General features: G+C 37.1%; 1 protein-coding gene across 1 annotated transcript in view; it reads left to right on the top strand.

Moving 5' to 3' along the window:
- CDKAL1 (CDK5 regulatory subunit associated protein 1 like 1) overlaps positions 1-24313 on the top strand; it is a 335413-nt gene that overhangs the window by 115656 nt on the left and 195444 nt on the right. Inside the window, exon 7 of the mRNA XM_065752679.1 lies at positions 11169-11289. Coding sequence (XP_065608751.1) covers positions 11169-11289 — 121 coding nt within the window. The remainder of the gene's footprint in view (positions 1-11168; positions 11290-24313) is intronic.

The raw sequence follows: 24313 nt of genomic DNA on the forward strand, positions 1-24313 counted from the left end.
AACCTTTTATACTCCGTATAACCTTTCTTGATTTCAGTCACATTGACCTGTCTGGTGAAGTTGCCCATCCATTCCCAGTTTAAACATTAACCAGTATTTACTGTCTAATAAATTGCCCTCATATACTTAGTAATTGTATTAGTTGTGTCAGTCTACAAAAATGAGGAGGTGAATGGTACCTGTCTTATATATAGACTACATTGCATACTTTGTGTTTGTGTATATATGGTATGTATATGAATGCCAACGTTTTAAATAGTATTTTTATGTGCTGCTTGTTTTAATTATAATCCACTGATAACAGAAGATAAAATAACTGCCTCCTCAATTTCTGTGATTCTAGGAAGAATTGCCCTTACTTAAGAAGTTGATGATGAGCCAAATGAGGAATAAAAACTCTAAGCATCAGGAGTTATTTTCTGAGGAAAAATATTATTTGTCTCCTGGTCAGGAAACTGACTAGTCTGTGCCTAATTGCTGTTCAAGGAGGGTCAGAGGGAGGGTAATGGCCTCACTGAGTCCATGTTTCTGTAATCCTTTGAAAGCACATAGAAAAGGGGGATGTTTTTGGATGGGTTGTTTTATTTATTTCACTTTGTGGTGGGTTGACGCTTGCTGGCTGCCATACCCCCACCCGGTCTCCTTCTTACTCCCCCTTCTCAACAGACCAAGGGAGAAATTAAGAAGGAAAATCTCATGGGTCATGGTAAGGACAAGGAGATCACATACTGATTGCCATCAAGGGCAAAGTAGAGTTGGGGGAAATTAATTTACTGACAATTAAAAATAGAGTACAATAGTGAGAAAAAAGGACAAAATTAAAAATAGCTTTCCCTCTGCCCCTGCTTCTTCAGGTATCAAATTCTCTACGTTCAAAACTCCTGCCTCTTTCACAGAGGGATGGGGGGAATGGGAACGGGGTCTACAGTCAGTCCTTAACAACTCTTCTATTTGCTCCTCACGTTCCTCCCCTGCTCCACTCTGGAGTCCTTTCCACAGACACCGTTTTTCAATAACTTCTCCAGTGTGGATCTTCTCCACAGGGTGCTGTCCTTCAGACTGCTCCAACATGGGTACCTCATGGGCCAGCAGTTCCTGCCAGAAAACCTGGTGTTGCATGGGCTCCTCTCCACGGACTGCAGCTTTCTTCAGGGTATACCTTTCTGCTCTGCTGTCCTCTACAGGCTGCAGGGAACTTCTGCTCCATACCTGGAACACCTCCTGCACTCCTTCTGCCCTGACCTTGGTGGCTGTAGGGCTGTTTCTCTTATTTATTCCCACACTCTTCTCAGTGCAGTGATTTTTACCCTTTCCAAACTGTGCTTTTCCAGAGGTACCCTGGTTTGGATGGCATGCTCGACTGCATCCTGAGGTGGGTCTGTTGGAGCTGACAGCAACTATCTGTGAATAGCATTGGACAGCCCCATGTCTCTTCTCATGAAGGTTGCCATGTAGCTCACTTTGCCAGTGCCTGGACATCTGCACCTGGTACATACTTTAGGGATTCGATTTAGTAGTTGGGTAGGGATAGTGATAGGAGGATGGTTGGACTAGATGATCTTGTAGGTCCTTTCCAATCTTATGAACCTATGAACTGTTACATTTGGAACACTATCTAGATAGTAGAGCTGCTTTTTAAACTGAGATTAATGAAAAATGACGGTACAAGCTGCAAAAATTTTGCAATAGGTGTAAGCACATTTAAACCAGGATTCCTGCAGGCAATATCTAGAATCATAGCTTGAAGATATAGTGTTGAAATGACTGGTTTAAAAGATTCAGAATCACCAAGTTGTGTACATTAATAGTTGGGGTTAACAGCATAAGGTAAAAGTCTTTATCTCTTTCTTACTGTCTGTGGATTAGTAATTTTGAAGCTCGTCCTATATAAACCCAAATAATTATTGTTTTGTTTCATTTTTCAATTAAAATGTAAGTAATCAGCCTTATGTGTGGAAAGAGTGTCATTACCTATGTGAGTAGCATTTTTTCTTCTTTTAATATGAGTATTTCTTTAACAGTGAACACTGACTGAAGAAGAACCTGACCTCAATTATCTTAACCTCACGATTATTTTAATGAGGGTGTATGGCATATGAGAAATTCAACCTCCATGAGGAGAATTCAAAGTAGTATGATTAACTGTGACAGCATCAGTTCAGAGAGCTTAGTTTTAGAAACAGAGCATAGAGTAATTTATAGAAACAGAGCACAGTGAGAAATTATAAGAAATTGTGGAGAAAATTCTGCAAAGACACATGTGAATTGCTTTTGTAAAACATCCATGATCAGGGAACTCTACATTTATTCCTTAGGCAATAGGTTTTCCTTTCGAGCACTTAGATGATATGTTGTTTTTTGTTTTTTTTTTTACCATTTCTGCTGTGCCTGTTCAAATGCTCTTGGGCATACGGTGATGATTAAGTGTATGAGATGATCTAGAATTTTATGTGGGTTTTGTAATTATTTTTTAATTTTGTTGGTTTTGAAAAACTGTTGTGACTGACAATCTGTGTTATGAATATCACTTTCCTTTTGGACATTTCACAGAAACTGAGTGGGAGGTGAATAGTGATTCAGGAGAAGAAAAGTGACAGAGGGGGGGAACAGATTTGAAAATCCTAGTAGCAAAATTTTGTGGGTTTTCTTTTTTTTTTTCATGAGCCTGCGATGTGCATGGGAGCGATAACTTTTCTTCCAGACGCATGTACACTCTTTTTCAGACTTTTAGTCAAGGATGCTCTAAAAAAACACTTGTGTTTTTCTGTAGTATTTACATTGGTTAGACTCAGCTCCATTGGCTGACAAAGCTGAGCTCATGGTTAGCTCTGTTCAGGTCTGCTGGAGAATCCTCCTGGCCAGTAAGGAATTGCATGTTCAAATCAGTGTAATTTAAATATCTACAGAAAGGTTTCAAATTGGTGGCAAAGGAGTAGAGGCGAAACTAAAAGCTTGCTTTTGCATACAGTGATAGGTTCATCTCAGCATGTCGCTCTAAGTCATGTTTTGTTCTGTTAAACCTGCAGCTCCTCAAAACATTACTTACTTGCATTCCTGCATCTCACTCTGACAATCTGCCCTTCAGTATTTCCTTTCCTCAGAACACGGCCGATTTCATCTGTTTCAATTTTTTTTCTTTGCAAGTTTCTATCTCGAATCTCCTGAGGTTTTGAACAGCGTCCTTGATCCTGATCAAATGCATTCCCTCAGAAAGGTGAGGATAGATGGTCAGGGGAGCACTTCCTGCAGTTGATTGTTAGAATTGGCCCTCTGCGCTGTTGGAAGCTGTAGCTAGTGTTTTGAGTTCATAGCAGATTTAACATTTAATTGCTTCTTTAGAAAGCCAGTAACATCACATGATGTCAGAACAGAGTGGAGCTATTGAATCTTGAAAAAATAGTGCCTTAATAGTGCATTGCAGACTCTGTTGCTGTGGAAAAAAAAAAGCACTGTGTATATGAGGAAAATCATTCTCTTCAATAAATATACACACGTGATTGTATTCATAATTTCATTCTATAGCATTTCTATGCAAGCATTAATTTCTTGTTAGTAGTTATCTTCTTTACAGTTTTACTTATTACACTCTACCATTTTAGTGCTTACAGATACTGCTATGATTGAATGAAACATCAATAACAAAGGAATAAAAGGAATACCAATAAAGATCTATTTTATGTATATGGATATGCTTTTTCATTGCGGTTCTTGGACATACAGATGGGGAAAATATCAGCGATTCTGATAGCATTAGGCTGAATTATTCCCTGACTTGTAAGGGGACCCAGTTTTTGCATACACCCGTTGAAGAAGGAGCTTAACATGCACAGCATTCCCATTAATGCTGATCTAAAAAAGTAGTAATTTGTAGTTCCTGGGCCAGAGGTAAAGCATATATATTCCAGCTGGGTTTGTTTTTCCTTTCAGTCTGTTAACCTGCATTTACTAGAGGCAGAAAATCCCATGGATAACACTCAAGAATATCATCACTACATAATTAATGCTAGCGTGGATGAGTTTGGGTGGGAGTATTAGCACAGTTAAGTTCTAAGTCAGTGACTGTCATTGTCATTTCTGCACTTGTCTGGCAGTGTGTGATTGTCCTGGAGAGCTCAAGGATTCCTTTGAATTTGGTCATGTCTGTTGTAGAACAGCTTGTTTTTGCTTCAGGGCAGGCAGAAAAGGTAGGAGATTGTCAGCAGTTCGTTGATTCCCCAGAGGTAAACCAGGCTTTGAGTCTTACTCAGCTCACCAAGTATGTGTTTAAAACAACTCCAAATGTAGGAGAACTGGGCTAAAGTATCAGCAGCAGTCATGGATAGCTCTGTACAGTGTCTTAGGCAATTTGAGTTACACCCTTGTGTCTTAGATGCTATTTTTTGTTAGTCCTCCACAAAATCTGAAGTAACCTTTCTGTACATAGTAGTTGCAAAGTTAGAGCGACAAGACTGTAAATAAAAGTTACTTGAATTTGATAAAAGTTTTGTAGTGGCTCCTGATTTGCCTCTTCTTCCTTTGTGTTATTTATTTGATCTTATTAGGCTCCATTCTCTTTAAGGTTCTCTTTTTACGTTTTCTGATTCTTTCCACTTTTGTATTTACTTGATCCTTCCATCTTTCAGTCTTTGTCACTGCTTTGGTTCTTCCCTACTCTTCAGCTTTTCTTTGCGCGAACCTGCTACTTTGCTTTCCCTCAAGTTTCTCTGCCTTAGATATGGTGCTCCTGTGTACATTTTTCCAGTGCTGGCATTAAGGAGAGGAAGCTCTGTGTTCATTAAGAATGGAATATTGGTGGAAGGAAATGTGTGCAAAAGTACATGGAATAGTACTTAGTCCTTTTTCCCTGAAGATGCTGGAGAAGATCAAACAGGTTGGTGAGAGACAGCTGGGAGGTATGGAATTGTACATCAGCAGCCTTGCTGTGAGGAAAATAAGTGTCTTTCAGGAAATGGTGAATAACCTCTACATGTGATCTTGTAACTGGGAAAGGGAAAGAATGGGTAACAACAAACTGAAAACAATAGAAATTGTCGCTGCCAAGGCTGGAGTTTCCTGCATCTTTGAAGATTTTCTTTAAACTCATGTTCTTGAGCTCCTTCAGATATTTGCACCTAACCTTGAAGGCAACAGCTAAGAAACTGTGCTCTGTATCAGGCTGGAGTCTGTTCCAGTGGCACGCTGCAGATACAGTAGAGTGTGCAGAATGGAGGAAGGACCGTTGCTAGATGCCCTATTCTGTCTGTCAGGCAGGCAGTATTTCTTGGCTGCTACTGAGGAGTGCCAGCCTGTGGACTGAATGGAGCTGGCTACTTTTGAAATAGAGTATGTCTATTAAAATTTGGAAGGAAATTTCAAGACTGATAGACTGTTGTTAAGATTAACTAAAATGACTAAACCACACCACTTCCCTCTGACATATCCTTGTATCAAGCTGGCAAAATACCGCTCCAGTAGTCTGATGTTCAGAGCATATTCAGTGACTTTATTGCACTCATGGAGCACATACCATCTACAAATAAAACTGTATGCATGTATGTAGCATTAATATTATGGTACTTTCTTTGTATCCTTTTTAACAAGTGAAAATAAGTGCCTTGAAACCACTTCTGTTCTGCATAGTGGTTTATCAAACTGACACATGTAAAAGTCTTTATTTAATCTAACAATAGAATTTAATACCCTGATTAATTCATTCCAACCTCATCTTCTGTGGGAGCAACGCCAAGAAATGTGAATTGTGTTCATTGACTTACAAGTCATACATATAAAAATGAGTTTTGTTTTCAAATGAGCTCTCAAAATAAGAGAGCTCTAATTCATTTTGAATTGTTTCTACCTTGATTTCTTTTACGGTTTTACTGTGAGTGATTCTGCTCTGTGAGCTTCTTGACTGGACTTGGTCAGTGTGATTTTATTAGTGTAATCTTCACGAATTAACTTGTGATTATCTTCTCTGAAACATAACTTGAATCTCTGATTAAACTGTACAGTTTTTTAAATATAACTGTATCTGCTAGTACACTGTGTGAAATTAGAGAAGTTATTCTTTTGTCAGGGGAGGCTTGTGGCACTGTAATGTTTTGACTGGTCCATGAACAGATCTAGACTGGGTGACCTGACTAGATCTGTTCCACAGCATCACAGGGTGATAGAGGTTGGAAAAGACCTCTGGAGGCCTTTTGGTCCAATCCCCTACTGAGTCAGGGACGTCCAGAGGTCATAACTCAGAACTGTGTCCAGACAGCTTTTGCATATTACCTGCTTTGTTTAGTTAACTTGTTAGGCAACCTGTTAGGTTACAGAGAAGGAAACCTTGATTGCAGTGTTTCACCTCATTCTAAATTTTGAAACAAGGTAATGAATGGGATTTGAAATTACTGCTTTTTCTGTTATGCTTGATGTTGGTGTGGGATTGATGCTGCTCAGACCATTCTAAAATATATATGTATTGTTTATCCTTTTCCTTTCTTGCCTCATTCTAAATTTTGAAATATTTATTATTATTATGGTTATTATTTAAGTTTTCTTGAAATAAGTACGGGGGAGATCTACAGCATTTGAAAAAGTTGGATTGAGTGTTTATCAAGTTACGCTTTATTAATAGCAATGATGTTGTAAACTGATGCTTTAGTGATTATTTACAATGAAACAAAATAGTTCTTTTATAGGGTAGGGAAAAGGAATTTGAGATCACAAATACTGTAATAGGATTATTTTTCATTTTAATTTATAATTGTGTCTGCAGTACAAACTACTGTGGCTGGTTGTGCTATTCCTGTTGTGTATGGAGTGAAAGGTACAGGAATATGTAAACAAAACGCATGTTCTGCAGCCTCATATTAACAAGAAACTTAGTGTCATTCAGTAGGAATAGGAGAAAAAATGTAGCCATATGTAATCTAAAAATAAACTACTTTATTTGATTTTGATTCTCAGGATGTGTAGACACACTGTGCTGATGCACTGGGTTGGGATGCTTTTTTGCCACTTCTGAGCAAGCAAGGGAGGATGAAGTGATGACCATAGAATTAGGTTGGAAAAAACCTTTGAGATCAAGTCCAACCACCAGCATCATCTGTCCAGGCTTATCGTAAAACAAAGTCCCTTAATGCCTCTTGCAGCACAGGGTTGTGACCCATTCAATGGATCACTCAGGAGATGATAACTTAGGTGGAGTTTCTTTCCACTTTTAAGAGAGTCTGGGTGTTACAACACACCCTAGTGAGTTATTTGAAAACATCTGGAGACTTTTTTCTGGTGCTTCCAGTCACTTGTCTAGCATTTAAAAGGCAGAGCCAACAAGATTTTCTAGACTACCACATTGTTTTGAGTTTTATTCTGCCTATTTTCCTGAGAAAATGGGGATTATCAAGTTGTGCCTCCTGAATAGGTCTGTCATTATCTCAGTTTCTCACTCTCTGTAGTACCTTTAATCCTTTAACACATTTGAAACAAATCTGAGGTAAGTTGAATAGCCTTTTTTTCCAGAACTTCCATGAAAAAAGAATGTCTTTGATTAATTCTTCCAGTATGAGAAAAGCAGAACATGAGCTAATTTCTTAGTGGACAACAATAATTCATGTTGCTCTTTGTTGTGAGGTTACAGATTCAGAGATCAAGCTTCACTGATTCTTGTGAGATATTACTTGTTGGGGAGGGAAGGTTTTTAAAATTCAGAATGATGGTTGAACTCTAATTATAAATGTATGAATTTTAAATTTGGGGCGATTATTACTTTTAAGCCTGAATTTTTGAGAATGATGCAAATTACTCCATTATACTTTCAGACATAAATCCAAATGAAGTTTTAACATGGTAAAGCAATTGAATATTTAAAAACTGGGTAAGCAGCTTTGTTCCAAATAAACCATATTTAAAAAAAATACAAAAAGGAATGTTCTCTGCTTCTAGTTCAGTTTTTATGCCTATGATAATGCAATCACTTTTGTTATACAAATAAATAAAATGGTGTCATGCTTGTGACTCCTTAACGAAGCATTAGATTGGAAAATAACCAGTTGTATTATGAGACAGTGATTTTGCTGTTACTGTCATGAAAAGGTAGAAATGAATAATTTAGCAAATGTTAATAGCACGAGTTCTAAGTTCACAGCAGAGTGTAATGAAATTTTTTCTCCAACACATTTGCAAAAATAATACCCTTTCAATTACTCTTACTGATGTCTCCTTTTAGTATTAACCATTGCAATCTTAAGCTAGTTCTGCTCACTTCTTCGTTAAATCAAATTTTGTTTAAGAGTTTTCTATGTATCTTAAGAAGTATGAGAGAAACTACCAAAAGTAGTTGCTTATCTTCCAGCTGTTGTTGTGATGTCACGGAAGAAAATTCACAGTATGAATGTCACATTACTCATAAATAAATTTTATGTTGTCTTCTTAAAATGAGAGTAGTGCAGAAAGACTTTAACTGATGGATGAATTAGTTTTGTAGACAGCTGTTGATCATGTAAGATAGCAGATTTGGTTGTGCATGGTTTTCAAATGGTCTGAGTCTTAGATTACTGTACTAGATATATTTCAGCTAGTACTTCAAACATGCTTTCTGTTTCATCTATCTTCCTTGCCTGCCCATTTTAGGGTAGTTTTTCCTTTTCCTAAGTAGTATGTAGAGAATATTTTACATATTGTAGATGTAGTTTCATGTATTATCCAAGAGTTTTTCAATTTATTAAAGTATAGGTGATTTTTCCCTTTCCTCGTCTCCAAGTAGTAAGTTACTTTCCACCTTTTGTCAGCCATTTGGAATAGTTTCCTTTGCTGTCTGTTATCACAGGATCATATAGGTTAGAAGAAGTCTCTGGACATAATCTCATCCAACCACCTAGCTAAAGCAGGTTCCCTAGAGTAGGTTGTGCAGAAAAGCATACAGCTGGGTTTTGAATATCTCCGAAGAAGGAGACTCCACAACCTCTCTCAGCTTGTTCCAGGACTCTCTCACCCTCAAAGTAAAAAATTTCCAGTTTGTGTCCGTTGCTCCTTGTTGCTGGAAACTCATGAGAAGAACCTGGCCGCATCCTCTTGATTCCTACCTATTAGATATTTATAAGCATTGATAAGACACACAGTCAGTCTTCTCCAGGCTGAACAGTCACAGACCATTCAGCCTCTCGTCATACAGAAGAGTCTACAGGCCTCTAATTGTATTTGTAATCCTTTGCTGGACTTTCTCCAGTAGTTTCCTGTGTTTCTTGAGCTGGAGAGCCCAGAACTGGACACATTACCTCAGGTATGGCCACAACAGGGCAGTGTAGAGAGGGAGGATAACCTCCCTCACCCTGCTGGCCATGGGTGCACTCTATCCCTTTATCCAGGTCATTGATGAAGATATTGAACAATACCAAACTCAGTACAGATCCCTGGGGAACACCTCTAGCTGTGGGCTTCCAACTAGACTCTGCAGCACTGACCACGACTCTCTGAGCTGTGCCAGTCAGCCAGTCATCAGTATGTCTCACTGTCCACTGACAACTTCCCTAACTTCCTAAGATTACACCTGAGAATGATATGAGAGAGTGTGAAAAGCCTTGCTAAAGTCAAGGTAGTCAACATCCAATGCTCACTCCTTATCTACCCAGCTGGTCATGATGTCATGGAAGACTATTAGTCTGATCAAGCATGATTTTTCCTTAGTGGATCTGTGTTGATGATTCCTGATAACTTCCTTTTCTTCCACTTGCTTGGAGAAGACATCCAGAATAAGTCATTCCATCACCTTTCCAGGGACAGAGGTGAGGTTGACTGGCCTGTAATTTCCCAGGTTTTCTTTCCCTTTTTGAAGACTGGAGTGACGCTGGCTTTCCTCCAGTCCTGAGGCACCTCTCTTGTTCTCTATGAACTTTCAAAGATCATGGAGAGTGGTTCAGCAGTTGCTTCTGTCAGCTCCCTTAGAACTTATGAGTGCATCCCATTGGTAGCCATGGATTTGTGTATGTCGACTTTGCCTAGATGATCTCTAACCAGATCCTCCTTGACCATGGGGAAGTCTTCCTTTCTCATGACTTCCTCTTTTACCTGTAGGGTCTGATATTCCAGTGGGCCAGTCTTAGCAGTAAAGACTGAAGCAAGGAAGTTGTCCATAACTCCTCCTTTTCTGTGTCCTCCATAACCAGGGCAGCCACCTCGTTCATCTGCAGGCCTACATTTTCCCTGCTCTTCCTTTTGTTTTAAGTATATTTAAATAAACCTTGCTCGTTGTCTTTGACCACCCTCACTATTATTTAATTCCAAGTGGGGTCATCTCTGTTACATCTAGGGCAGCAAGAGTAGGATTATCCCTTTTACTTCTGCTTCAGTTTATCACTTTCAGCCTTTTCCAGATAGGGGCACTAATGCAGTGTGTTTGTTGTCTAAGAGAGACTTAACACAGCTGTTCTAAGCTGTCTGCATAGTCAACTGGCAACAGAACCTTTTACATGTCCTGTAGGAAACAAAATTTATAGGACAAGAGCAGGGCTATTATGGCAATGTGTTGCAGAAAAAGAACAGAGACGTTAAGGGGAATATGGTCTCTGGATAGCAAAGAAATTGCAAATTTCTCTCAGGTACTTAAGGAGTAGAGTAAAATGAACAAACAATAAACACTTTCTTGCAGTGCTCTCTGGCCTGAAAGTGATGTTGGTTATAACCAGTCTGACTTACAGAGCTGGAGTGGGGAAGTCAGTGCTGACTGTAAACGTCTCTCATCAGTTTAGCCATTAACGTGTTCATAGGATATACTTCATAGTACTTTTCCTCAGACTTACGTAGTTGGGCAATATAAGAAGCTTTAAAAATGTTTAGGAGTAGGTTATTACATACTACTTTCGGCTTGCATAAAATTATGGGAAAAATATTTTGATTCTGCCATACTAGTCATTTATCACTGTGTTGATATTTGCTAGAGAATCTGAAAATGTAACTGCTTAGATTATTTTAATTGAATAAAACAGAAATGCAAGTATGAAAAGGTAATTAGATTAAATAATTTCTTCCATTTTAACATTATTTATCTGTCAGTACTTCTTTATAAATTCTTTAGCTGATGGAAATAAATTATTACATCTCACTATAATTTTCAGTCTTTGAAGTATAAACACTATTTGTGATGAAGAGCAAATCAAAACAAATATGTACTTTGTACTGACTGCATTTTTGTGCTTCATTTGAAGGTCATTCTGTGAGACTGCTTGGTCAGAAGAAAGATAATGGAAAACGTTTGGGGGGAGCACGACTGGATTTGCCAAAGATCAGGAAGAATCCACTTATAGAAATCATTTCCATCAATACAGGGTAAGAGTCTTCCAAACATGAAGCATTTAGTTCTGCTGAGGAATTCAATTTATACCTTTCTGTTGGTCTAGTGTATAACTTCTGAGTTAGAGAGGAGAGGAAGAATGATTACTTTTAAATTGCAAATGATTTAAAATGTTCTTCTTCCTGGAAGGTATGTCTCTACTTAATTAGGTGCAATACTTCTGCTGTTCCAGGACTGCATACTATCATGTAGTCCTTTTTCTTCATATAAGCATTTATCAGAAGTAAAATTCTGAAGAAAACTGGATAAGAAAAATTATGAGATTTTCTCCTCAGCAATTTTGCCTTAGAAGACAGTTCTGAAATATCATTGATTAAGATCTGTAATATGCTTTTCTGTTGCTTTTCTGTTCTTCACTCAGTTATCTACCATCTGATCAGTTTCCTAAAAACACAGACAAAAGTCCCCCATACAAGTCTTCTCTGATTTTTCCCACCTTCTTCAACTTACGTAGTAATTTCCCAGCTGATGAATATAAAACATGTTATTCTAGGCATCCCAGGTCAGTGAGAACTTACAGCCAACAGGAAGAAAATCATGAAATGTGTTAGCTCTGTTTTCACTTTAGTCTAGCACTTTCATAAACATTTCGTAAAGCAGTTTAGCTACTGTCCTCTTTCTCTTGTTTCCTTCTCTTTGAACAATCATTCCTTCATAGTTCGATGTATACGCTAGTGTGCTATTTAGAGCAGAATATCAGTTTAAGAATTAAGTGTGGTTATTTTTTCTTCCTCTGACCATAAATATAGAGATGACTTTTTCTTTCATGTTGAATTGTAATGCTACATATGAGATTTTCTGGTACAGTTATTTTAAGTGTTCAGAATTTTTCTTTTCATATCATCTTTTCTGTAGACAACTTCTCTGTGCGCATGTGTTGAAAATCCTTATCATGATTAAAAGCAAAATATTCTTTTACATTTGGTTATGCCTAAATTTCAGATGTTAAAATATTTTTTTCCATTGATATTCATAACTAGTGTAATAAAAGATTCTAATTATAAATGTTGCCAAGGATGCAAACTGATTTATCTATGGTCTTGTTGACATCTCTTTTGATGTCTGATAGCACACTGAAAGTGTTAGCTTAGCCTAATTGTAGAAATGGGACAGGCTACTGCAGACTGTATACGTTACTATTAGATAGCTGATTAGTAGCAACCTTTTTTTATAGGGCTTTATTTCTTCTTTTTTCTTTCTGTGTTTTCTTATTTTGATTTTCAAAGAAGACTTTTTCCAAAATGATCAAACTGCAGGCAATTAGTACCTCCCTAAGATATTACCTTGGGAAAATCTTTTATTTAGTACATGAGTTTACAAACCCTTATTACTTTCATTAGTAGTTAGTGCTATTCTTATGCCAATACAGTATATATTTTATACCATAGATTAACCTTGAATAATAGTAGAAGTCACAAGGGTATACTTATTTAATGAAGAATTAAGTCCAATTCAGACCAGAGTATTCCGAAAATCTCAAACACTGAAGTAGTGTTAGGCGTGTGAATTAACTAATGTCCAATTCAGTTTTATATGCTCAGGGAATCCCATCTCCCTTGAAATACAGGTTATTGCTTTCTGTCCCACTCTCCCCCTGCCCAGTCTCTCCATCTATGTGCTGCAGGCGACTTTTCTGTTACTTCATGGGGTTTTGAAAATTAAAGTGTAGCTTTACAAAGACAACAGCAGAATTCAGTTTTCTCAAAATGTAACAAAATAAGCAATGAAGAACAAAACAAAGTATGTGTTACTGATTGTGATTTGACTGTGCTTGGTTCATCGTCTTTGCCTTTGTGGTCTGCCTGTAGCAATTTTTAGTACTGATACCACATCGAATCTGAGCTGTTTTCTGTGTGTAAAGGCTGGGAAAATCTTTAAAGATTAGCTTTGATACAGTATTCTTTATTGAGAAATTAATTATGTCAGATTGGACGGTCTCAAAATAGTAAGAAATGCTGAGTTAAAAATAGTGGTTTCCTTCTTGGAGGTACATCTGTGTGGTGCTGTTGACTGATAGCATCCAGGATCAGTGTGAGCAGGGCTGCGCAGTGAGGGGAGGATGAGAAGGAATTGGAGGGTGCCAGCACTCAGACTTCACCACTGGGACCTGTACTAGTGGCCTTGGCACTGCACACAGAGTTTGGATGGGTGCAGGAGCTATCAACAGTCCCAGATGTAGCAAACAATAAACCAGGGCCAGGGGCTGTAAACAGGCATGCTGTAAACCCAGGACGTATCAGGGTTTCCTCACTCAGAAGGAGCTGCTGGGAATGGCCAGGGCGGGTGAGGCCTGTCGGTGCCTTCAGAGTTGGTGCTTTGCTGTTCTGAAGCAGGGCTTACCAAACTCTTGTCCTCTTCCGTGAGGCTTTGAACATGTGTGTGCCTCAGCCCCGAAAGGCTGGAATCTGTGATGGCTTAAGCGAGCTCCTTTCCCTCTCCATTAATACAAACACTGTTATGGATGTGGACGCCTGCCATGTGGAGCTGTTCTTCTGAGAGTTCAGGAAGGACAAGGTTGCTTTGGGGAGTCTTCAAACGTACTGATTATTAAGCTATTTCTAATTCTTGTAAAGCCGTGTCTGAGGACAGGGATGCAGCTGAACTACAGCAGAGTAAGATTTTATTTTTAACTCAAGTTCATATTGTTTTCTTCCTTAAACATGGAGGATAAAAATTCCCTGTCCTGAAAGATGCTGTCCAGGTATAACCATGAACTTTTTTCTTACTTGCCCATACACTAATGCATGCACAAATATGCATCAATCCTTTGCAATACTTGTTTTTCATAGACTGCCACTATACATGACCCTGCTCTGCTGTTCTGCTGGATGAATCATGTCTGTTCTGCCAAGGGACGAATATACTGTCTGTATGCAAATAATAATCATTAAAAAAATAAAAATGGATTATCTTTGGAAATAATTGCTGCTGCATCCACTGTGAACCAGCTCAAGGTTCTCACACAGCACATTTACCCTTTGAAAGGTGATGCTTTGTCCTTAAAGGGAACTGGATCTTGTTCAATGCTTGGCTTTTTTTTTTTCTTCTAAATTTTTTCTATTGTTAACTTAGATTGCTTTCAGGTTTTCTGTTTTCTCATTTAGAAATCCAGGATATATTTGTCTTTTCAATTTACAATGACAGTTTGTGGCTCTGTCAGCAAATTCTGACTCTAGAGAAAGCTTTCTGGGCCAGGAGCAACATGTTTTAGGGTCTCTGAGCATGTTCATAAAAAAATTCTCAGTGAGTTCTGCAACAGGGGTGCAGGAGACTTATCAGATTGCTCTGATGCACTAATAAACATTACTGAATCTTAATTTCTCCATGTAGCAAATACATAAGAAGGCTTTACCATGCCAGTATATTATATATGCTTTAGGTTGACTGCTATAGCTTTCCTCTGATGAATAATCTCCTTTACTTCGTATATGATTTGATATTAACATTTTAAAACAATTCAGTATTTTTCAATCAATCATTTATTTCTTTTTCTATAGAATAAGCAATTAATAAAAGTCTGTGATTCCAGCAGAGCATGGATAGCTGTATTAGTATCTAGCAAGTTCTGCAGTGTAACAGATATGAATATAGAACATTTGTTCATGTGTCCAAATCTGCTTTAATTACAGACACTTGGTTCCATCTCTTTCACTGTTGTTAATTGGAAGAAGCATTTATTTTGCAGATGATCTGCAGGTAGTAGTAATAGAATAGCATGTTAAATGCTACATGGACGGAAGGAATAAAGTTGTTCAATCACCCTAACTTGATTTTTCCATCTGTCAGATGGAAGTAAGAAAGAGGCGTGTTCTGAAATCTCTTTTGCTTTTATTTTGTGGGAAGAAATCTTACTTCCTCATTTCAGCCTTCATTAGTGCCAGTCTCATAATCAATCTGTCTGCTCTGAGAACTCTGTTGGGATGCAAACTTGATCTTCCACCTTTTCATTATGTAGATCTCTCTCCTGAATTCTCTACTCCGTAGCTTTAACTTTTACTTACTGATGTAACTGTGTTGTTGCTGTGGGCCGAGCTCCCTTCTATCCAAGCTGCTACAACTCACGTACACTCCAAATATGATTTCATTTGTGCTTATTGGGTGCTTTGAGAAGCATGGAGGGAGTGCAGTATGAGTTGTATGAGCTGAATGTGAGCCTACACTAGAAGTTACTGTTGGGTGGTTAGCGCATGCATTCACTGAAGTGAATGCACTGTTCCCTGAAGTGATCATTTAGAATGTTCCTAAGCTGATTATGAATCTAAATCTAGCAAAATAATTTAAAAAAATGTAGCTCTACTTACAGTACCTGGTTTATTCTATAAATCAAGTGGTCGAAAGTTCTTCAAAAAAAAAAAAAAAAGAAGAAGCTGTAGAGTTACTGTCATAAATCCTAACATTCTGAGGCAGAAAGACTTGACTGGTTATGAATAATGGAAGGTTAAATTCTACTCCTTCATCATTTTCAGTCATAAGCAGTTTTTCAGTTTTATGATGAGTTGGGGAATATGAGGATTGAATTTTCTCCAAGAGCTGCTTTTTAATTTTATATGAAGTCACATAATACTCTGTCTACATACTGCATTTCAGCATTTGCTTAGCATTGAGTCTATAAAATGCACTGGAATTACATAGACATGGAAGTGCAGGTAATCCTCTTCATTTATTTCTTATTTTATTTTATTATATTTTATTATTTATTTATTTTTTATTCTGGATGCTTTTTTCTCACATTACAAAACTTTGCAATGCAAGGTATTTTTTCTTCTTACTTTTCATGGTTAATATCTTGGTACCTGTGAGGCATGAAGTAGCATAATTTTAAAATAATGCTGATAAGAGATCTGGGAAGTTTTTGCTGGTACACATTCATTTTGCTTTAAGTTGTCTTTGAATCAGCACATTTCAGGCTGTTTTCAGTATTATAAGCACTTCATATTCTTTCTCTTTAGTTACTGCTACTGGTTGAGAACTATTGGACAAGAAATACCAATAGCTATCCTCATAAGGCAATATGTAGGGAGGTAGTGACATCAGCCAGGTATGAAAGGGGCTTACAAACAAAAAGTCAGGAAGTGAAGCATGTGTCTTTTTTATCTTCCTCCAGTGGAGTAGTAGTTATTGCTTTGGAGTCATTTGGTGACTGTACACTAGCAGGTGTACAGATCCCTGTTAGAACAGTATTCTTTTCTTTGCCAGCATAAGACTGGTGAAAGAAATTGAGGTTCTTGGGAGCACTTAGATGCATGTAGTTATTTATCTTACTGTACTGCAGTGAGGTAAGTGCTAATCATGCTTAGATGCAGAATCAGATCTCCTGGGGCATGTGACACAGGATCAAAGTGTGTACCAACATGGTGCTGGGAGTACTCTGATGTATCTACCTTTTTCCAAAGTTTGGACTCTTTCTTTCAGTTTTTGGCAACCTGCAGTAAGTGTCTGGCATTGGTGAGGATTATTCTACTTCATGTTGATTTCTTAAGCGTTGTTCTTGTCCGATTGCATCACTGGGATGATGAGCAGCTGCTCCAGAGTGGCTTGGAGTGCTGATCCCACAACATTCTCCTGCAGTAGTGCTGGGTGTCTGTTTTCCAGAAATCACATGTTCTTCTCCTATCCCATTAAATACCACTTGTGTACGTATCACAGAGTGACTGCAGGTCCTCACTAGTATCTGGTACTGTGCAGCCGCCCTCTAAGACAGAGTACATGACTGCAAACCAGATCTACATGGAATATAAATAAAGCTGGCCACTGTGCAGATTAACTGAATATTTACTGCAGTCCAGTATGGCTGAAGGGTCATCTCTTTTTTAAAACTGGAATTTGACAAAGTAGTTTACAGATGAACTAGTATGCACAAGATTTTTTTTCTAATTAGATTACCAAATTACCAAATTTGGTAAAGGCCTTAAAAAGAGTCCCCAGCTATGGCTGTTGGATTCTTGATTTCTTGCAGTGGCCTGTGTTGTCTTTTCAGATTTTTAGCTAATTGAACTGACTGAGCCAAATATGTGGAATTCAGCAAACATTATCTACCCCAGTGTGTCTACTTATTAGACAATGGGAATACACTACACAGTTTGACTCTGTTATAGATGAGTTTTCTGAAGACACTAACTTGAAACCAGCATATCTGTTTCTTGAGCAAAGATATTTTGCTCAGGAAAGGATATTATGGCTTAAGTCTTAAGAGCTTGTGAAGCCTTTGCCCTCCTGCACTGAGGTTAGTGAGATATTTCAGTAATAATCTGAAATTCAGTTCAGTAGAACAACCCCTATTTCTTTGGTTTTCTGTGTTTACTGATAGGAACTCAATTCTCTTCCTCAATACAATATCATCTGTAGATAAAAATGCAGACAGTCATGGAAAACAAAATCTTTCTGGTATGTGAAAAATTGAATTGCCTACTGTTTGACAGTGATAGACTCACTTTTTGTCAACTGCTTAAATATTTTGGCTATCCAACTATCCCACAATGTTTTTAACATTTTCATCTTTTCCTAAAATGTTGTCGTTCCCATCTTGAATGAGCAGCGAGTCTGTATTACAAGTCATTTTGTATTTTCTAAAATGTCTGAATACTTACAGGATGATTTGTCTTCAATTTGGTTGATTTATTTTATTTATAGGTAGCATGCAGATTGTCTATACTTTAATGTTTTACTTTTCAATATATTTATATGATACATTATCATACCACGTACTGTATTTGTTCTTACTTTAATTCAATGAAATCACTTCGAGCAAACTCTCCAGAAAATAGTGATGCAATTACTTTCGCTTTATCTTATCTTAATATTTAAAATTATGTTTATCATACCTATTTGGCTAAACATCAGTGACATGACAGTGTCTGTCATGTTGATTACCCTTGGAAAACATAGAAGGTAGGGATCTTGAGAAGATTATATATATACTTGTGAAAGGAAGCTTCTCAGCTAAAGCTTTTTTTTTTATGAATTAATCAATATTTGCATGTATTTTAGTTAGATTCCTGGTATGCTATAAACTAAGCATGTATTTCAACCATGCATGTATTGTGATTCAATCTGTTTTACTCTGGAACAGTTCACAAAATAATTTTCTAATGGAAAAGATACATACAATTGTACCATCTGTCAGTATGGGAAGGAATTTTAGTTTTAGTTATAACATCTGAAATGAAGTATTCCAATCCTTGAAGAAACCACACTGCTGCAACAGAGGGAAAAGGAAACAGTTGCTTACAACAGAAAATTTTAAGTCTATTTTTTTTTGCCTAAGGTCTCTTTCCACTGCAACTTACTGTAACTGTCATCCATGCTCATTATTTCCTAATGAGGTACTTAAATAGAGTATTGATTACAACCTTTGAAATATTTTTCTTTTTCAGTTATTACCAATATAATGCAATTATAATATTTCTCATTTAAAGAATGGGATATAAAATGCAAATGTGCTGTAATATCTGTAGATGCTGCCTGGTATCAATTTCACTGAGAACATTAAAAAAAATGTACTGTCTATCAGAAAAACTTGATATATCAGCATGGATTACATTGTTCTCTTACTAGCAGTCATGCTTGTATCATTTCAGCATCTCCAAGTGAGTTAAATTTCTGCTTCCCGTGTATCCATCTTGTTCTGTGTCCCTATTGCTAAGGATGTGCCTTCTCATCTATGCTTTCTGATGGAAAGTAAATGAAAAATGTATTTTTTCTTGTTAGTTTCCTTGACCTGATTGTGTGAAAGAGCAACTTAAGAAAACGGAAAAGAAATAGTTGGATTGGGGCCAGGAAATAATTGTTCCTTCCCTCCTGGTTCTTTTGCTTGACTTCTGCCTTCCCCCAGACATCAAAGGTAGTCACAGCTGGTTCTGTAGGTTAGGCTTGGGTATTTCCTTCAGAATGAGCAAAAACAACTTCTAGTATCTATTAATGTACATTGTTCATATGTTCAAATGAATAGCTGAGCAGTAACCCCTTTGGTTGTTCAGGTGGTATTAAATCCTGTTTGAGTTGAGCTAGGACAAGCCTTTTTTTTTTTCTTTTAAGGAACAGCATGTGTTGTCTTCTATTCCAATAAATGTTCAGCCAGTCCTTCATTAAATATATTGACATATGACACCTAAGAATTATTCCAGTAAGATGCTGTTTCTTTGCCATTTCTCTGCTAAGGATTCTTATGCAGTGAAGTGGTAAGGTGCATGTTGGTAAAGTGAGGTTCTTTGTCACTGGTAGAAAACATTACAACACACTGATGTATGTGCACGCATTTCTGGCTCTTGCTGTACAGTGTTTTGTGCTCATGCTACTCCTTGAGCTCTCAGTTTCTGAGAAATAAGAAATCTCCTTTACCAACAGACACATTGTAGAACTAATTTTTCTGCTTCATGAAAACTTCACCCTTTTAAATCTGCTGAATGATTTCTGAATTGAGTTAGAATAGGTTTGATCGTTAATGTTTTTGAAAATTAGTCCCTTTTATGTTATATCCTCCCAGCCTCAGAAATCTGAACTTTTCCTGCATGCAGTATCTTTATGAGCTTAGAATGGGCACCAAACCTTTTCCTTAGACATTTTAATATTTTAATTTGTTTTGCTCTTGTACATCTCCAGCAAATTTGCTGTTTCACAACTCACTTAGGAGATTCGGGAAGACTTGTCAATTTGCCTGAAATCACTGAGGAATTCTCTAAACTACAGTGCACCACACATCTTGCAAGTCACTGAGAAAAACAGCAGTAATCACATGCTCTAACTGCATCATCATACTGAAACCCTGGGCAGCTTCAGGCACGTTTGTGCTCCTTTGTCACTAGGTGGCTTCCCACACTGCACAGTTGTGTTCCTTTTTAACCTGAAGGGAAGATCACCAGAAATTAATTCAATCTCCAATCCTTAAGTTAAACTATGAGGCGAAAGGATGTGTGCAGGGAAATAAGCTTGATCTCCTTTTGTGTAGATTTGATGTATAGTTTCCTGCTGTTTCAAATGATTCTTTTCAATACTGCATTCCTGATTATCTTGAACAATGATCTAGAAAGTGAGCCAGCTTTAACATACAGGAATCTGATTCCAGGTTAGCACAGATTATTGTAAAGGGACTTCCTGCCCGTCTTTGGCAGGTGCTTACAAACAGAAGTATTTTTGGATCACACAATGAGACTAGGGTCTGCTTGAATGAAAAGAGATGGTTTTGAAGTTAAATGCATTTCATATAGCCTTAGTTCTGACATCAGTATTCTTTCTGAGGTTGGAAATAAATTCCTTCTTGTTGAGAAAAGAGTTCATTTGCGTCCATTCTCTTAATGCCCATGTACATATTTCGTAAGAGACATCAGACCAGAATCCTGAGAAGCATTTTATTCTTTTCTCAGATGACTATAAATATTGAAAAATAAACTCATACGTCATAATTAACATTATGTTCTCTTTAATCTTAGCTTTTCACAGGAAAATCAAAATTAGGAAAACAGGGCAAACACTCAAGAAGAAATTGTTCTGAAAAAATAGTGTATTTTTGAATGTTAGCTTAAGAAATGCCTATTCTGTGTTTTAGTAGCCTATTTTAAAGCACCATACAACTTAAAAGTTTATATTTCATTGTCTATGTCTTTAATGCTCTTCAGCAGAATTTGATAACTTCGAGTTGCCTAATACTAATAATCTCTTTTGCTGATGTTAATATGACTGTTAAATGTGAGCAAAAGAAAAAAAAAAAAGAAAAAAGGAAACGTGTAAAGGAGTCTGACTGAAGTATTTTCTTTACTCTTATAAGTCAGGGTTGAATTTTTGGAGACCTGACAAGGAAATGCCCCAAAGGATGTGTGGAAAGAGGAAACAGAACTTGGTGATTTGGTACCAGAAGTGTCTTGTGCTTTGGTTAGTTCTTAGACTTAATTTAGTGATAATTTTAATTGGAAAACTTCTCCATGAAGAAAATGAGTAGGCAGGCACCGGAAAGGATTTTCTGTTATTTACAGAATGCCAAGGTACATGAAGGCAGTTTCTTGAGGTATCCTCACTGACTTGTGTGAATTCTTACGATTTGAAAAATGGGGAGGATATAGGCATTTTATCTGTGAACTTCAGTATATGACATTTTTGCAAAATCACTGAAGGAAATTGACTTTAAAAGGGTAGGTTTATATCTTCCTTAATACCAAATATTGGAAAAAAAAACTAGTGAAGTAGTTTTAGAGTTAATGTCATTGAGAAATTTCACCATTTGCATATTATTACGCATTATTAGTCTGGATTATCATTCTTGAAAGGCAATATATATGTTTTCTTAATTTGGGTGCCTAATTTTAAGAACAGGTTATACTGAATTTGCATTTCAAATAGCCTAGTAAAATGAAAAACAGCAGATTACTGTGTTCCTTCTTCTTTTGCTTCTACTCCAAGATACATTTGAGAAGTGATAGTGCATCAAGAACGGATATATTTAAAAGGAGGCACTGCAAGGGCTCCCTGCCCTCAGATGTGGAATTTAGGCAATAAAATTGTTTTGTTTTGTTTTGTTTTTCTGGGATACTTTAACTTTTGCCTTAGACTATATCTGCTTTACTAAATATCTGCCAGCACCAATGATATTAAACTTACCAGTTTCTGTTCCCTTCAAACTTAACATATTTCTCTGCAAGTTGATGTGTTAGGACTGAGAATACTTAAAATAGTCTGTGCTGGTGTGTGTATTTATATGTGTATGTATAAAAGAAAATTTTGCATTAACTTGTATATTATAAAATATGTAATAACTATTGTTGTGTACTATAATGTATACTCTATATGAGGCCCAAGACAACTTCTCTTCAGTCAGTGTGACCAAGGCAAGCTAGAACATTGGACACCCATTCAAGAGGATGCTTTCTTTTCAAAAAAGTAAAGATTTGAGAAGTACCTGGAGGTGGTTCACCTCTGACAGTTTTATGTTTAGAAATCCTAAGTGGACTGGATGAAGTCACAATGTTTATGAAAATCTTTAATGTATTTCCACTCTTTTTGTGTAGATTCCTCATTAATGCTGTTAATGAAATTGTCATTATTCTTGGTTTTCTTTAGTATATATTGTCCTCCTGGGCTGTGCCAGATCAAACACCTACTTGAGTAGGGGGGTTGAACCAGATGAGCTGCAGAGGTCCTTTCCAACCTCAGCCATTCTGTGCTTCTGTATTTAAATAGATACAGATCTGATATTTAAATAGAAGCACATAGTAATGGAAAAGCCAAATTCCTTAACACTGGTAGAGACCTTCACCCAGAGGTTGTTGTTGTGATCTGACACTTCAAAAAGAAATACCCTAAGCTATGGATTCCCCATTCCATGCAGAATGCCTCATTTCCCTTGCAATCGTGTATGCCTGCTCAGTCTCCGGAAAGAGGAACTCTGTTTCCAAATTCTTGAGTGAATTATTCCCACTGGAAACATCCACCCCAAGCTTCTGTCTCCGTAACTTACCATGCTGAATTTCATCAGCCTGATTTACAAGAAGAATTTAATGCTTTTTTAAATTTCTTATTTCTCAATTCATGCTGCAAAACATATGTTTTCAATTTTTCCTGAAGTAACCCTGCAGAATTTTGTTTTCAGAGTTTATTTTCAAGATGTCAGATACAGAGTTTAAGGTTATTGTTATTATTACTTAAAGGAATTTTGTTGATATTTGTGTGGACTTTCTGAAAAAGAGTTTGTTAAGCAAAGGTCATGTACAAAACTGTCACTCGTCACATGCTTATCTAACTTATTTTTAAACTAATACACAAGTGTCTAAATATCACATGGTCTTTCTTGCATTGCGGACTGATGCCAGCTCTGGTATCTTTTCTGTTTTTAAGAGAGGGATGTCTAGTGTTTTTTGTTGTTAGTGAGTATGCTGTTAGTCATGTGTGTCATGTAATGTTGCTTAACTTCTGAAATACAGTCATTTTTTTCAGAAGATCAGTTGAGTCTGTGCAGTTTAAGCTGTGGTACCACGCTGGACGTTGCAGCTGAGGAAGTGTTTACTGGAGGATTGGTTTAGTCATCCACAGCACTGTTTTCCAACAGTTTGTTTTATAACATTTGTGAAAGAGTTTGAGGAAGAATCCTGTTGGTATAGAGTTTTTCTGCAAGTTACATTTTTTTGAGTGCTTTTCCTTTTCAAAGCTATAGACTACACATGCCATTTAGAAAAATAAAATACGTGGTATAGTAGCTCAACAGAACTGCTGAAAAACATGCTAATACTTATTTCTAGTAGCAATAATTCACTAACTTTTGTGTTTAATTTTACCATTTAAATGAGGAATAGTCTAAAAGAAGTTTATAAGTGATAGAGGGGAAATATTTTTATGGGTAAAACTAAGTATTAGCATCTTTAGGAAAGTTCAGCTATATGGTTTAGCACATTGAGTAAATTAACTTTCATTTCTGTAATTAAAAATAATGCAGTGACAGACTGTGAACCTTTAATGACCTCTGAATTCAGACTAAAAGGTCAGTATATGTCTTCACTAGGCTTAACCATTTTACTTCTAGTCAAAGGCATAAACTAATCTTATACTTAGTAGTTTATATCTGCTAAGTTTGGAAGGGAATCATTGTTTTTGTAGCTGGTCTTCAGAATTGTTTCTTGGACACGTCTAAATCATAGTCTAGCATTTTCTTGTGGAAACAGGCCATGTACTCCAAGTTAGTTAAAGGTGTCTGTATGTAACATATGAGTACCAAAGTTCCCCAGCACTTGTGCTGTTCAGTGCAGTGCTGTTTAGTTCTCTACTATGTAGGTTCCCTTTCGTGTAGATATTCCATTCCCCTTGTGTGCCAGTTACACTTCTCTTGCATCTCCACTGAAAGCCTAACCAGTGCAAATTGCATTTTCCAGATACTTTATAACCAGCTATTTTCCTGCAGTTCAGACAGCTGCAGAACTTAAGAACTACAGTGGGAATTTTAATCATTAAATTTAAACTAAGCTCTCCATTTATATTGTCAGTTCATTCTACCCTATGCACTTCATAGCTGTTGTTTCTTTG

This window comes from Cyrtonyx montezumae, unplaced genomic scaffold (assembly GCF_038088225.1).
Source record: "Cyrtonyx montezumae isolate F1298 unplaced genomic scaffold, pur_monq_1.0 scaffold_8, whole genome shotgun sequence".
Classification (NCBI taxonomy): Eukaryota; Metazoa; Chordata; class Aves; order Galliformes; family Odontophoridae; genus Cyrtonyx; species Cyrtonyx montezumae.